Source organism: Zeugodacus cucurbitae, chromosome 3 (assembly GCF_028554725.1).
Source record: "Zeugodacus cucurbitae isolate PBARC_wt_2022May chromosome 3, idZeuCucr1.2, whole genome shotgun sequence".
NCBI classification, from domain to species: Eukaryota; Metazoa; Arthropoda; class Insecta; order Diptera; family Tephritidae; genus Zeugodacus; species Zeugodacus cucurbitae.
The window spans coordinates 71,856,471-71,871,907 of record NC_071668.1 but is presented as its reverse complement, the minus strand read 5'-3'; the positions used below and the strand labels follow the sequence as shown (position 1 = coordinate 71,871,907).

The following is a 15,437-nucleotide window of genomic DNA, read 5'->3' as shown; positions in this document are numbered from 1 at the left end:
AACTTGCATACAATGAATACAAATACCGTCTTTGTCGCAGAATTGCATTGCATTTTCAATTCGATTAAAATTCAATCAATAATCAAGGTAGATTCTTATTTTGTTTGGTAAAACGATCTTAATTAACGTTTTAATCGAGCAGAGGCCAGCTAATTGATCAATTAGCTCCTGTGTGAAAAGGCTATAAGCTCAAATTCGATTTCAATATTCGCGGAAGGTGAATATAAAGATTTTAGATATTAGGAAAAACCAACAATAAATGGCAAGCATTTAGAATTTGAACTTTGCATATCTACCTGTTAAGGTAAATGCATATGTGAGTGGATTCGAGTTTGTGTAGGTGTGCGATTGATGAATTTCCAAACAAATTCACGCGTTCAATCATTTATGGAAATTCGCAGCAGCTGAAATTCCTTTTAATTCAACAAAATCGAGTAAGAAATTGTGATAGCAAAAGGAAGTGGGAAATATATGGAGGGGAGAGCTCGACAGCGACAGAGTGGGATGACTTGAACTACAAAGAACTGAAGTCAAACTGTGATTTTGTGTTAAAAAATATCTGTATGCATGAATGCTTGAGTGACTGCCAGCAAATGGAGGTATGAGCAGGTAAGAGTGTGAGTGTGAGTCTGAGTGGTTTCAATTTTAGTAGTGTCAGTTGTCTCATTCGTGAGAATTCGATGGCACACACGCGCTCACCTCTACATTTGAAGAAACAAAGAAATTCGTCGCTACAAATGTGCGGAAATTATTTTACATATCAGTTATATGCGCCCACACACGCTTTCAAATATAGCCACTGATGCAGAAAATGCGATTGAATATTTTTGTTTGTGTGTGTCGCACTGTCCTGACTGACGGTTGTCTTGCGTGTTTTCGCATATTTGTTGCCTTTGCGGTTTAACAGCTGTTCCGATTTTTATTTTCACTGCCTTGACATTGTCGTGATAGATGAATTTAAATACGCAAACCCTTTAATCATTTCTTCGTGTTCGACTGATTGGACATGTTCGACAGTGCGGAAATTGATTAATGTGTGGTATAAATGTTATTGTGATTGAAGAAATGCAATTTTCGATATTACAGGGGGGTTCACAGGTATTTTTTTTTTGTTTTAATTGAGATTAAATGTATTTTATAATCGATAATTCTGGAATGATCCAAGCATCGATTGTGGTAAGACTCGTATATGACAACTCGTAACCTCAAAGATCTTTCGAGGAAGCATTCAGAAAGGAATGTGGGCCTTCCCAAAACTCAGAGCAAACTGTTGATCTACTAATACAGTATTATTCATATCTTTTCCAGATATCGGATAGTCAGTTTATAGCCGTCAGCTGTCAGTTCTCACCGTCAAAAAAAATTAAAATATTGTTTATGGTCCATCCTCTATTCCTATAATATATTTGGATCTTTCTTACGAATAATTGCTTTATTGTAGGTCCGGGCAACCCTAGAGAAGCCTCTCTCAATGAACAAAGACACATAAACACACAAAAATTTACGATTTCTCTTTTATTTCCAGTCCTGCAGAAGACGAAATTTTAAGAAATATTTTGCAGATAATATTTTATCGAGAATCCACTGATAGTAATCCTTCTAATACTGAACTTTTTTAGGCTCAATTTCTTAAAAATGGTAGCTTTCTTTCAGAGAGGAGTTCTTCCAGCAATTTTTATTGGTAGAGGACATTTAGCGGGCAACATTCGCATTCTAATCACCATTGTCTCAAACTCAAAACTATTTAAATTTATACAAATATATTTCCCAGCTCTCTTAAATCCAAGCAATTCACGCTCATTAAGACTGTAACTGCAAAGCAACAACGCTAATCGTTTAAGCGCATGCAGATTAAATTGCTTAGAGAGTGTGACAAGCGCTAGCAGCACCAGCAGCACCAGCAGCGCACCGTGCAGTGACAGTAACAACAGCGCGCATAGTTGGTTGCCCTTAGACAACTATACCAAGAACCAGCAACCAACAACCAAATGGACGCAGCAGGACAAAACCAACACCAGAGCCACAGCGTTGCACGTCGGTGTACGAGCTCACGTACGCATATTGAGGTTGAATACCCAGAACGTTGTTGCATGCACAAAGAGCAGTAGCACACAGCAATAAGAAACGGTGCGATACGCAAGCAATAAAAACAATAACACTGATCTGATCTATGCTTACTGCAGCGTGCATTTGCCAGCAGGTAGCGACCGGGCCAAGTGAATAGCAAGTGGCTGGAGGTTGTGAGGTACGACGATAGATAAGAAGGCGTTGAGTGGTGACCCCATTTGAACCGCTACGCGCTGTTGTGACTTTACATGGTTCAGTTACATTGCGTGAAAAAAATCTGAGACACAGTTATATGGTTGAACAAACCTGTGGCCACTGCTCGTGGTGCACTGCACACCAGGGAGGAATTTGATTTGGAAAGTGATTTGATGATTGTAGAAGTACCTTAAAGTATCATCTTAAATTGAATTTTAGTAAATAAATGGTTTTTAGAAATCTAGAGAGTTTAATTATATGGTTTCTTGTTTAATGTAAAACATTTTCTCAAATAACTAAAGTAACGACAATCCTGAGGCAATTAAGATTGATAACCTTTCAATTTTATTGTAATGAAACACATGTTCTGAAAATGCTATTTTAATTTAACTTCCAACTTTAACCGGGAGTTAACTAAACGTAGGAAGAACTAAAGTAAATTTTAGTGTAGAATAAAGCTTAGCTTTACTAAAAATAAATAATAACAAGAAAAAACGTTAACTTCGGCTGTACCGAAGCTAATATACCCTTCACAGGTGCATTTCTTTTAGTAACTATGTGTTTAAGCAAATCTAAAGGCGTAAGAAAAAGTAAGTAAAAAAAAGAAAAGTTTTCCATACAAGTCATTGATTCCGATCGTTCAGTTTGTATGGCAGCTATATGCTATAGTGAACCGATCTGAACAATTTTTTCGAAGATTAAATTATTTCTATTAACAATAACTCACACCAAATTTCGTGAAGGTACCACGTCAAATGCGAAAATTTTCCATACAAGCCATTGATTCCGAACGTTCGGTTTGTATGGCAGCTATATGCTATAGTAAACCGATCTGAACAATTTTTTCGGAGATTAAATTATTTCTATGAAATATAACTCACACCAAATTTCGTGAAGATATAAAGTAAAATGCGGAAGTTTTCCATACAAGCCCTTGATTCCGATTGTTCAGTTTGTATGGCAGCTATATGATATAGTGGTCCGATATCGGCAGTTCCGACAAATGAGCAGCTTCTTGAAGAGAAAATAACATCTGCAAAATTTCAAAACGATATCTTAAAAACTGAAGGACTAGTTTGTATATATACAGACAGACAGACATACAGACGGACATGGCTAAATCGACTCAGTTCAACATACTGATCATTTATATATATACTTTATAGGGCCTCCGACGCCTCTTTCTGGGTGTTATAAACTTCATGACAAACTTAATATACCCTGTTCAGGGTATAAATATAATACATTTCGAGTTAAAAACTGAGTGGGAATAAAAATCGTCTCAAAAAAGTTAAAGGTTGCTATAACTAACCGGATGATAAAATTTGGAGTTGATTGAGAATTCATTACAAATTTAAGACTGTTTCAAATGTAATAAAATTGGAAATAATATAACTAAATATGTTAATAAAAAACTGAATTAAGAAAAATGATCTGAAAAAGGAAACGATTTTAACCACTAACCGTAGGATAAATTCAATTTAACCGTGAGATAAACTTGAATTTAGTTGAAGTAATGTTTTACAAATAGAAAGGAGAATGGTGTTTCGTACTCCAACCGTCGGATAAAGTCAGCTTTACCTAAAATGAGGTTTACTAAATAGAAAAGTATTAATGGTAATTCGGCAATCATATTCACGAAGCAAAACTAAAATTTAAGTCAAAATATTAACAGATTTGTACACTAACTGTGGAATAAACTTAACTATAGTTAAAGTAAAGTTAAGAGAGTAAGTAGAGAACAAAATATAGTTCACTTTGCCTCAAGCTAATATATGCTCGATATTGTTATATATTTTCTATACTTTAAAGACGAGTGGAGACAATGAGAGGGAAACAAAATTCTCAGGTAGAGTGTATTTCAAAGATTTTGAAGTCTACAGTATGACCCGAATGACTTACTTAAAATCCCGAAGCGAAAAATTGCTTTCAGAGCATTCTTCAAGCATGAAAGCAATATCTACAAAATTTTTAATGCATAAAATAGCAATAAACTAGAAGAACATTATTTTCTTACTCATATTTTTTTCAAATAAATGTAAGTTGCTTAAAATATAAAATAAATGCTGCAGTCTGCATGCAATAAAATCCGCTTATCAATACTTTGTTTGATTGTTGATTACCAGAGTACGAAAAGCAATGCAATATGCTGTAAAATTCGCCATTGTTCACTGGCCAAACGGACCAAGCAAATTGGCAACAGTACAAAAAACCATAAGTCAAATAAAGCAAAAAGAAAAAAAAACAACAACAAACAAAGAAAACAATTGCATTGCAAACTACGCCAACGGAAAGCAATTCGCCAGCTGAGGCTTGAGGGCAAATCAAAAGATTAGATTGAAAAGGTGAAGGATGAAATACATATAAATAAATGCTTACGTGTGTGTGTGTGGCATCGAGATGAAAAGCTGATTACGCGCATATTGTGAGCGAATAAATTTCAGATTTTGTTGTGTTTTTATTCGGTTATTTTTTCACCAGCATGAGAGGCATGTGGCTGCATTCTTGCATTGTGAAGGAAAGCTCGTTGAAAGCAAAGCAACGCATTTGGGGCGGGTAAATGGCAGCAAACAAATTGCAATTGTGTTGCAAAACAAATCGTGCATTGTACTGTACTGTAATGAAGAGGAGTAGCAGTGGCAGAGGCAGAGCATGGCAGCAAACAAAAATTGCTGACTTGAAATCTCGATTTATTGATTTTAGTAGAATTCATTTTATTTAATAATATGCTGTTGCTGTAGAAGTTGTGTGGACTTGCATATAAATGGAAAGCAACATGAAAGCATTGCCTACATTTGGGAGCTTAACTTATTATATTTTAGTGAAGAGTGTGCACCTATAAGATGGTTTTGGTATTGATATTACAATAACACGCCAGTCGTCCTTACTTATCGCAGTTTAGAATAAATTGGAAATCCAAAGTGCAACCAGGTTCTTCTCGTCGTTCCACCGTCTGCGGCATTCGCCGTTGCTAAAAACTGAAAAAAATTTCTATCGAAAACTTCTAGTGCCGTCTCATCTGAAATTGACATCGTCCACGCTTCTACGCCATAAAGCAGCACGGGAGTGATGAGGGACTTGTAGACTTTGATCTTTGTTTGTCGAGAGTGGACTTTACTTTTCAATTGCTTACTCAGTCCAAAGTAGCACCTGTTGGCAAGAGTGATTCTACCTTGGATTTCGAGACTGACATCGTTAGTGCTGTTAACACTGGTTTCCAGATAGACGAAATTATTTACAACTTCAAAGTTATGACTGTCAACAGTGACGTGTGAGCTATGTCACGAATGCGCCGACTGTTTGTTTGGTGACAGGAGATATTTCGTTTTGTCTCCGTTCTTGGAAGTTGAACTGAGGTATTTTCCGAAACGAATTCACATTTTTATTCCAACTCATTGAATAATTTTTTTTTTTAATATTTTAATATGAACGGGTATCTGAGAAAAGTTTTTGATTTGTGATTAGCTGAGCCGGCATTAACCTTTTTTTGATTCCACATTTTCCTATAGGGAAGGAACTAATATATATATTGATCTAAGTTGAAAGAGTATTACTGCAATATTAAAACATAACCTACCTTTAGGCGCAGTCTTTTTCAGAATATTTTTTTTCTTTTCAAATTTGTTTAATGTAAAAGTTGAAATTCGTTTTTAAAAGACCGTGTTTTTTATGAAGAGTTGTATTGATTGTATTTTCCAATGATTTTCTAGACTTTTTCAATTTTTTATAATAAAAAATATTTTTTTTTTGAGTAAATATCTCAAATGCAACCTTATTTCTTATAGACAATTTCTTGAAGAACGATTCTCCTTACTTCTTCAATTTCCTGTACCTTGTGAATAAAAGGTTCCATGTAAATTTACTTGGCGTGTAATTACCATTACTCTGCAACTTACTTACATAAAAAACACAACTTAAACTGTTACTCTACAAGGACTCACTACAAAAGCTCTCACCTTTTATTTCCCACAGTTTTTAGTCTTGCATTGCAGCATTGTGTATACATTTCAGTTAATTTTTTTTCTGCTCGCATTTTTATTTCCGTGTCATGCAATGCTGTAATTCCTTGTTTACAGTTTCATTACAATACTCGTATCATTTTGTAAGTTGTACACGAGCGGCGCAAGGATACAACACAAACAAACACACACACACATAAATACTCGAAGTAAAGAGTTGTACACGATTGTACTCGTCCGCCAGGTGTTGCCACTTTACTCATTGCAACTTTTGTTTATGTTTTGCCATGCTTTCATTGTCATGGCGTGCAGTTCCGTTTATATTCTTTAGTTTTTTTTTCATTCTCATGTTGTTTTTCTACTTTTTTCCACATTGCATTTCTGCTTTTATTCCTGTTGCTGTTGATGGCTTGCTTCTTGTTTTTTACGGTTTTTATTTTCTGTTGCTTGCACATTGGTATTTGTTGACATTGCATTGCACTCAGGGTATTCTGACAATGTCCTTGACATTGTTTCCGAACGCCTACCAGCGAGTTTGCCGCATTTTGCATTTTGTTGGCCAACTGGGCCAGCTCAGTTGTTTTATGCGCTTTCTGATTGTTGCGGCACTCAATTCAACTAAATTTTTTTAGTATTTTCACAATTTTGCGTACAAGGGTACATTGTGTGGGAGACTATTGTTGTAAGTTGAAGAATTTGTGTGTTTAATTTTAGATGTTATTAAGCTTAATTAGCTTTAAATAAAGTAAGGCACAAGACTTTTCATCTGTGTTAAGCGAAGAGAGCAAACCTAGCGATAGATTTGTTCGAAGAGTAACTGGAGATTCTGACCATCTAGCATTACTGTACCAAAGTAGTAGCCACTTTTTCACTTTATACTCGAGTTAACTTTCTGAGTTACCGAATAACTGTTAAATATTTTTTCAGAGAGGTGTTTAATAAGCTCTTTGAACTAGTTAGTTTTCCAAAATCAAGCTGTTTGGAACGAGGTTGAGAAAAAGTTAGTAGTGTTTAATGGTACACTTCAAAATTGCCCATAAACTCGAGTTGACAATAACTCTCTGTTCATATTAATAGAATAATACAGTGACTAGTTAAAATCGGTGCTTTCATAAAAATTCTCTAGAGAAAGACTCAAGTTCTTTGATATTGTATAATTTATTCAAGTTGAGTAAGTAAATTTAACTCATTTGCAAAATTGATAAGACTCTAGACTGATAAAAATTATAACTGACAAAGTTAGGATAATACTCACAGTAATCATTAAATAACTAAAAGAATCCTCCAATTAAGATTTGTAAAGCTAGAGCAGTATGAGAAGTATTAAGATCCGTTCGGAACGAAAGCCTCCAAGATATTATACTAGAGTTAGATACTCGTCGTCAGCTTTGTGGAACCCGGAAATTTTGTCCTAGAATATGCTACGTATACATAATCATCTAGCTATTAGTTAAAGACTCCAAAGCACAAATTTTAGTCAGTGTTAACTTGGAAGGCTATGATTTTATCCAAACTCACGATTATTTAGAATAAAGCCTGATTCATGAAACTTAAGGTGCTTAAAACTAGAGAGATTGATTGTCATATATCAAGTGAACAAGCACAAATAGTTTATTATCAAACCCCGTAAGACAATGGTGAATATTTGCACTACGGACAACCTTTTAAAATACAGCCAGAGAAGAAAATTAAACATTTTGTATCCATGACAAATGATTAAGATAATATTTATGGAACATAACAAGTCGTTCATTAGTGAACTAAATATTTCAACGCAATTACATTGCATGAAGAAACAGTTACAACTATGTCAGAAATCTCGTAATTACTTATACAACTCACACTTATGCAAGAGTTATGAAAAAAAAAGTATTTTATTTCAAATGAATTTCCACTTATGTCTTTGGTTCGTCAAAGCATTCAATGCATACTTGTAATAAGTACATATGTACTCATGCCTACAAAAATCCCCACATAAGTTATGTATGCTCACACCCACTGTAAACCTCACTGACTTATTGACCTCATTAGTATTTCACACTTAATTGCGCGACGTGCTTAGCATCATTATCCATAATCCGCGTTTACTCCAATTATGAGTACAAACGAACACACGCCTTCAACCGACCACACCCTACATTGCTTTGCTGAATACTACTCATTTACGTAATGTCAGTTGAAGATTTGGTTTTTAGAGCATTAATGAAGGCTGCTGATAAAGATTGAGATATGGTTAGAAATAGAGATAGAGCTGGAGTTAGAGATAAAGATAGAGATAGAGCTGGAGATAGATATAGAGATAGAGATAGAGATAGAGATAGAGATAGAGATAGAGATAGAGAAAGAGATAGAGATAGAGATAGAGATAGAGATAGAGATAGAGATAGAGATAGAGATAGAGATAGAGATAGAGATAGAGATAGAGATAGAGATAGAGATAGAGATAGAGATAGAGATAGAGATAGAGATAGAGATAGAGATAGAGATAGAGATAGAGATAGAGATAGAGATAGAGATAGAGATAGAGATAGAGATAGAGATAGAGATAGAGATAGAGATAGAGATAGAGATAGAGATAGAGATAGAGATAGAGATAGAGATAGAGATAGAGATAGAGATAGAGATAGAGATAGAGATAGAGATAGAGATAGAGATAGAGATAGAGATAGAGATAGAGATAGAGATAGAGATAGAGATAGAGATAGAGATAGAGATAGAGATAGAGATAGAGATAGAGATAGAGATAGAGATAAAGATAGAGACAGTAATAGAGATAGAGATAGAGATAGAAATAGAGATAGAGATTCAGATAGAGATTGAGATAGATATTGAGATAGAGATTGAGATTGAGATAGAGATAGAGATAGAGATGGAGATAAATATTGAAGCGGCAGATCTTCTAAGTAAAAAATTCAAATGACTTTAAAAAAACTTAATAATTTTTAAAAATTAAAACTCAGTCGTCTACCAGCACTTCAATATTTTGATTCACTCTCTCTTTATACCAAACAGATAACAGAAGAGTGAACTTTGTGTTTCAAGTAAACAGTCAAAATAATTTCCAAAGAAAAATCTTAAAATATTGATTTTCGTGCACAAAAATAGCTCATATATAAAAGTGAAAAATAGATATTTAATTAATATTTAAATATTTTATATACAAAATCGCCGAAGAGATTGCGGAAAATGACACAAGAACTTAGCACAACAACCATACACATAGGGCGCAAAAACGACGAGCACAACAACAATATCAATTCGAAATCCATTAACAACGACAACAACAATGCCAGTTCACACGGCAAGCAGTACTATCGATTAGAGGCCGGCCTACAAACAAAACCACCACCACCACCACCACGGAGACCCAAGCTACCTTTATGGCGACAAATACTGAACAGGCTTGCTTCAGAGGATGGCAGGGAATTCTCATGTAGAGTGTTGTTGAATAGCATTAAGACGCTAGTGTTCCTGATACTTTGGCTCATCATCGTCATACTTATGACTATGGCGAGGCGACCAAAAGACGAACCGCGGCTCTTTACGCTCGAACCGGGTCAAGTGCGTACATATGTTATACCGCCGCATGATTTGGGCGAACGCATTGGCATTGTCATGTTTGGACCTTTCACGGAAGAAGATAAAGCGGTAGTAGTAAATGGTGTGCGTCCCGATACGGTCACCGTGAATATAGCTAGTGATGCGGGGGGCGCAAAGAAAATAAGCGTAGATTGGATAACGTATTTAAAAGCAGGTGATCCAACGCAATCTAAGACAAGAGAGAAAGTACACATCTTCAAATTGGACAGAAAGCTAAGTAAAGAGGAGAAAGAGAAATTGTGGCTCACCATGACGACCACCAGGCAAGTGAGCATTAAATTGAAAGTCGACGCGTATACGGCGAACCGCGAGAAGGGCATGTGGGCTGGCGCTTTGATTTTAATACTAATGTACGCCATGATCGTGACGGAAATAATCGATCGTACAGTAGCGTCGATAATGTGTGCCACACTCGCCATCGCCTTGTTGGTCAGTCTCGGTTATGATGCAGAGTTGTCGACGGTTATGTCGTGGGTGGATATGGAGACGATGATGCTGCTCTTCAGCATGATGATATTGATCGCCTTGCTGTCGGACTCTGGTATTTTTGATTTCTTCGCCGTTTACGCATACCAAATATCGAAGGGTTTCATTTGGCCACTCTTGACGAGCCTGTGCATGTTTACCGCCGTCTTCTCGGCATTCTTGGATAATGTCACAATGATGCTACTAATGGCGCCGATCATTATACGTTTGTGTGAGGCCTTGACACTCGATCCCGTTTTGATGTTGACCTTTATGGTAATCTATTCGAATATTGGCGCCGCCAGCACGCCCATTGGTGATCCGCCGAACATTATCATAACTACGAATGAATATGTACACGATAATGGCGTCACATTCGGCAATTTCATGATGCACTGTGTACCCTGTGTCGTATTGGTAATGCTGCAAACTTACCTCCTACTGCGCTACGTATTTCGTGATGAGAATAAATTGCGTTTACAAGGCGCATTTGATGATAGTATTAAGCGTATAGCGCGCCGTTCCGAACGGCTAACCAAGATAGCTTCGGTCGTTGGTAAAGAATTCAATACCGCGAATGTTAAGCGTCGATCGGAAAGAGCTTTGGCGAAGCTTGAGAGTCGTTTATCGTCTACACCAGAATATCCTCGCATATTGGCCAATCTGAAGTCCATGTATGGCATTAAAGATAAGGCGTTGCTGATCAAGCTAACCATTTGCTTTGTATTCGTACTCGCATTATTTCTCTTGCACAGTTTTCATGGCTTGCATCAGCTCTCGCTCGGTTGGGCTGCTCTTACCGGCGCGCTCTTGGCGTTCGCGCTGGTACACATCAGCGATTTTGAGGCCTTGATGCTACGCGTTGAATGGTCAACGTTGATATTTTTCGCTTCGCTTTTCATTGTCATGGAGGTATTGTCGAAGATCGGTATGATCGGCTTGATTGGCGAGTATGTGCAAGACTTAATACTGTTGGTCGATAAGCAGTATCGTTTGTGTCTCGCCCTCATGCTGGTACTATGGGTATCCGCTATCGCTTCGGCATTTCTCGATAATATACCGGTGACTGCGATGATGTTGCCTATTGTGATTTCGATGGCGAAGGACCGCAAGTTGGAGTTGCCGTTGCATCCACTGGTTTGGGCTCTAGCTTTGGGTGCATGTTTTGGTGGTAACGGTACGCTTGTTGCCGCTTCGGCGAATGTGGTGAGCGCTGGTGTTGCCAATCAGCATGGTTATAAATTTTCATTTTGTTCGTTTTTCATTTTGGGATTTCCCATCATGTTGACGAATGTTATTGTTGCTTCAGTTTATTTAATTATTTGTCATGTGGTTTTTGAATGGCACGATACGCCGAGTTATGACTAAATGATGTTGCATTGTTGTTGTTGTTTTTAATAGTTCCGTGATAATAAAGAAACATTTTTTCAAAGTAACTTAAACTCTTTGATATAAGCTCTACTCAACCTCCCACACTTTACAATGTCGGAAGCTTTGATCGAACTAAGCTCGGATATCGAACCAAGCTTTATCGAATCACCCTCTATAAAGACGAAGCTCTCACCTAACGTCGGCAGTTCTAATTTGGCATGTATACGAAGTTGAAATATAGATGGTAGATTGGAAATCAGTTAAAGTCAAGTTGTAAGTTACTAATAATCCGAATATATATCGTAATATAGAGGAGAGACTAGAAAACTCGCTAAGAAACTCAGTATCTTTAGAAATTTTCCGAGAAATAGTCATCGGAATGTCGGACATCCGGAACATAGAAGCTTGCATAACGATAGAAATGATATGAGCTCAAAATATTCATAAGAAGAGAGTTATCTTCAAAGCTATGCCTTCTTCATATGGACTCTGACTTAGAACATACACCTTTCATCTTCACAAACGATCAATCGAAGTAAAGCGGCCCTCAACTCAACTTGTTCACTAGTCGAAAAAGCTCAGTAAGACCGGAAGCTTTTACTCAATTATTTTACGCATACCTTGGATATACCTTATATACCCTGAATATAACTGTCTTGAAAGACAATTTCGAAAAAAATCATTTTACAATTTTATATAAATATTAAAATTTGATTTATTAAGGCATAATTTGTCGGCTCCCAGTAATTGCGCGACCAACAAACAAATATGGCTGACGATAATAAACAGGACCCCGAAAAAAATCAACCAAAGCCGCCGGTCAGTCAAGAAGCAATTGAAGAAACTGCTAGAATGGCTGACGCGAATACTCAACAAAACCCAGAGGACACCGAACCCACAACGACGCAAGACACAAGGACGCAACCACAACCCACACAAGACACAATACAAGAAATCGCTGCACCGAAACCCATGAGAATAACACCAGAGCCATCAAGTGAACTCATTACCACTAAAACAACAGATGGGCAAGACGAACAACCGGCGCGTACGGTTGGCGCAGCGCCACCTGAACAGAGACCTGCTCACGATATAATTGAGGTAGATGATGTGCAATCAACAAGGTTGCCAATGCCCGTGCCTTCCGAGAGGAAACTAAACGTGGACGAAACTGGAAAGGTAGACGAAACTGGAAAGGCGGACGAAACTGGGAAGATGGACGAAACTCGGAAGATGGACGAAACTGGAAAGGCGGACGAAACTGGGAAGGTGGACGAAACTGGGAAGATGGACGAAACTGGGAAGATGGACGAAACTGGGAAGATGGACGAAACTGGGAAGATGGACGAAACTCGGAAGGTGGACGAAACTGGGAAGGAAGACGAAACTGGAAAGGGGACGGCACAGTCGAAAAGTGTTTTGCTATTATCACCAGAGCTTAAACAACTGAGGGAAGATGATGTGGAAGCGGCGAAGCGAAAAACTAGCGCAAGATCGAAAAGAGCTGTAAGCATAAAAGATGACGTGAATTTGTTAATTGAGGAGGATCTACAATTGACGAGCGAACAAAAGGAGGTTTTAAAAAAGTTCGATGTTATGATAAAGCGGCCCGATCAGACCGACATGCCAGAATTACAAATTGAAGATATAATACAAGTGAAACGTGCGTGGCTAAAACCAATTGGACTCAGTATCATTTGGTTGCTCTTCACCATACAATTTGTTATCTACAGGGATTCACCGCTTACACCGACACTGATCTCAATCTATCCGAATGAAAAGCATATAATCAACATACCCTACGAAACGACAAAAGCAGTATCGCTGTCCGTAAAGGGACCATTCATCATTGATGGTCACTTGGTTTATGCGGGTAGGGAACATGAAGCGAATTTCTTATTTCTACAAGCAGTACGTACATTTTACGATAATAAGACAGAAATTATAACGGTGAATATTGCCGATTTATGGCGCGAATATTTGGATACGAGTAAGAAAATCGACATGATCAAGCCCAGTGAACGTTATGTTTTGCTAACTTTATGGAAAAACATTTCCAAAGATAATGAAACGAGCATGTATTTACGCGCCTACACTGATATCGATCAAGTTGTAACGGTGAAGTATAAATTCGCCTGGCTACCGGTACCCACACAGAAGGGCCTACTTTTTGCAGTACTCGTACTCGTATTGCTCTACGCACTATTCATATTCGAAGTCACCAATCCGACATTGTCATCGTTGATTTGCTCCACTTTCGCCTTAGCCATACTCTCCATATTGAATCCGAAACCCAGTTTCGATACCATACTCCAATGGATCGATATGCCAATGTTGACATTGCTCTTCAGCATGATGATCATTGTGGCGATCATATCCGATGCGGGTATGTTCGATTTCATCGCAGTTTATGCTTATCAAATATCGAAAGGCAGTGTTTATAAGCTTATCATGAGTTTATGCTTCTTTATCAGTGTGGTGTCGGCATTTCTCAATAATAGCACAACAATGCTGCTGTCGTCACCGATTACGATTAAATTGTGCGAAGTGTCTGGCATGAATCCAGTTTCGGTGCTCATCTATTTGATGATATGTGCTAATGTTGGTGCCGCTTTTACGCCACTCGGCAGTCCGCCGAATATTATTATCACAACGAATAAGTTCTTACAAGAGCATGGCATCACTTTCGGCGTATTCGTGTTGAATATGGCACCCTGTACATTACTGGTACTGCTGCAGTCATATTACCAATTGCGCTTCTATTCGACACATTCCAAAATGCTCGATTACCATGAATCGATTAGTATACAGAAGGAGTTAGTCAATCGTGGCATACAACGTTGGCAACGCGCCTCGACAACGATCGGCAGCTTCCTGGAGGACGATCGTCGGCTACGTGGTGTTATCAATCGTGCAATCGATAAGATGCGCGAGGCCACCAAAGGTGATTATAAAAATCCCAAACACGAGGAAACTGTACATCGTTATGAGCGCACACTGGCCGAATTGAAGATGCGTCACGGCGTTGTCGATAAAATCTTGTTGATTAAATGCGCTACGGTGCTCGCGTTTATTATGACGATTTTCATGTTGCGCTCATTTGAATTCTTCAATGTTATTGGGTTTTCGTGGACAGCATTGCTCGGTGCCATACTGTTGCTCATCTTGGCCGACATCAATGACTATGAGGGTCTTTTGTGTCGCATTGAATGGTCCACATTGATGTTTTTGTCGTCGTTTTTCGTATTGATCGAAGTGTTGTCACATTTGGGTTTCGAAGACATCATCGGTCAGAATATTACTAAAGCTATCGAGAGTACGCCTAGCAGTTATCAATTGTTAGTCGCACTCTTGCTCATATTATGGGTTACCGCTTTTGCTTCGTGTTTCCTCAACAACAATCCGGTGACACAGATGATGGTGCGTATTGTCGTGTCGATAGCACAGATTAAACACTTGGGTTTGCCGTTGGGTCCGCTCGTGTGGGCGCTGGTGATGGGCGCTGGTTTCGGTGGGAATGGTTCGTTGATTGGCGCTTCGGCGAATATCGTAACAGCCGGTGTGGCGAGTATGCACCTATATAAATTGACATTCCGTTCGTATTTTTTAGTTGGCTTTTCAGTAATGATCGTTAATCTGCTTGTTGCTTCGATGTACTTAATTTTCATGTATGTCTTAATTGGCTGGGATGGCATGGTTTCCTAAATAAATGCGTTGTTGTTCACAATTCTATGGCACAAACTGATTTTAAGCAAATTTTTGGGATTTCTATTCAACGAT

General features: G+C 37.9%; 2 protein-coding genes across 2 annotated transcripts in view; both read left to right on the top strand.

Annotated features, from left to right (window-relative positions):
- Positions 1-15,437, top strand: part of LOC105218649 (gamma-aminobutyric acid type B receptor subunit 1) — a 343,997-nt gene that overhangs the window by 196,612 nt on the left and 131,948 nt on the right. The gene's annotated exons all lie outside the window — the stretch shown is intronic.
- Positions 12,291-15,384, top strand: LOC105218646 (P protein-like). The gene has a single exon (XM_011194364.3). The coding sequence runs from the start codon at positions 12,426-12,428 to the stop codon at positions 15,360-15,362; it is 2,937 nt and encodes a 978-aa protein (XP_011192666.2). The 5' UTR covers positions 12,291-12,425; the 3' UTR covers positions 15,363-15,384.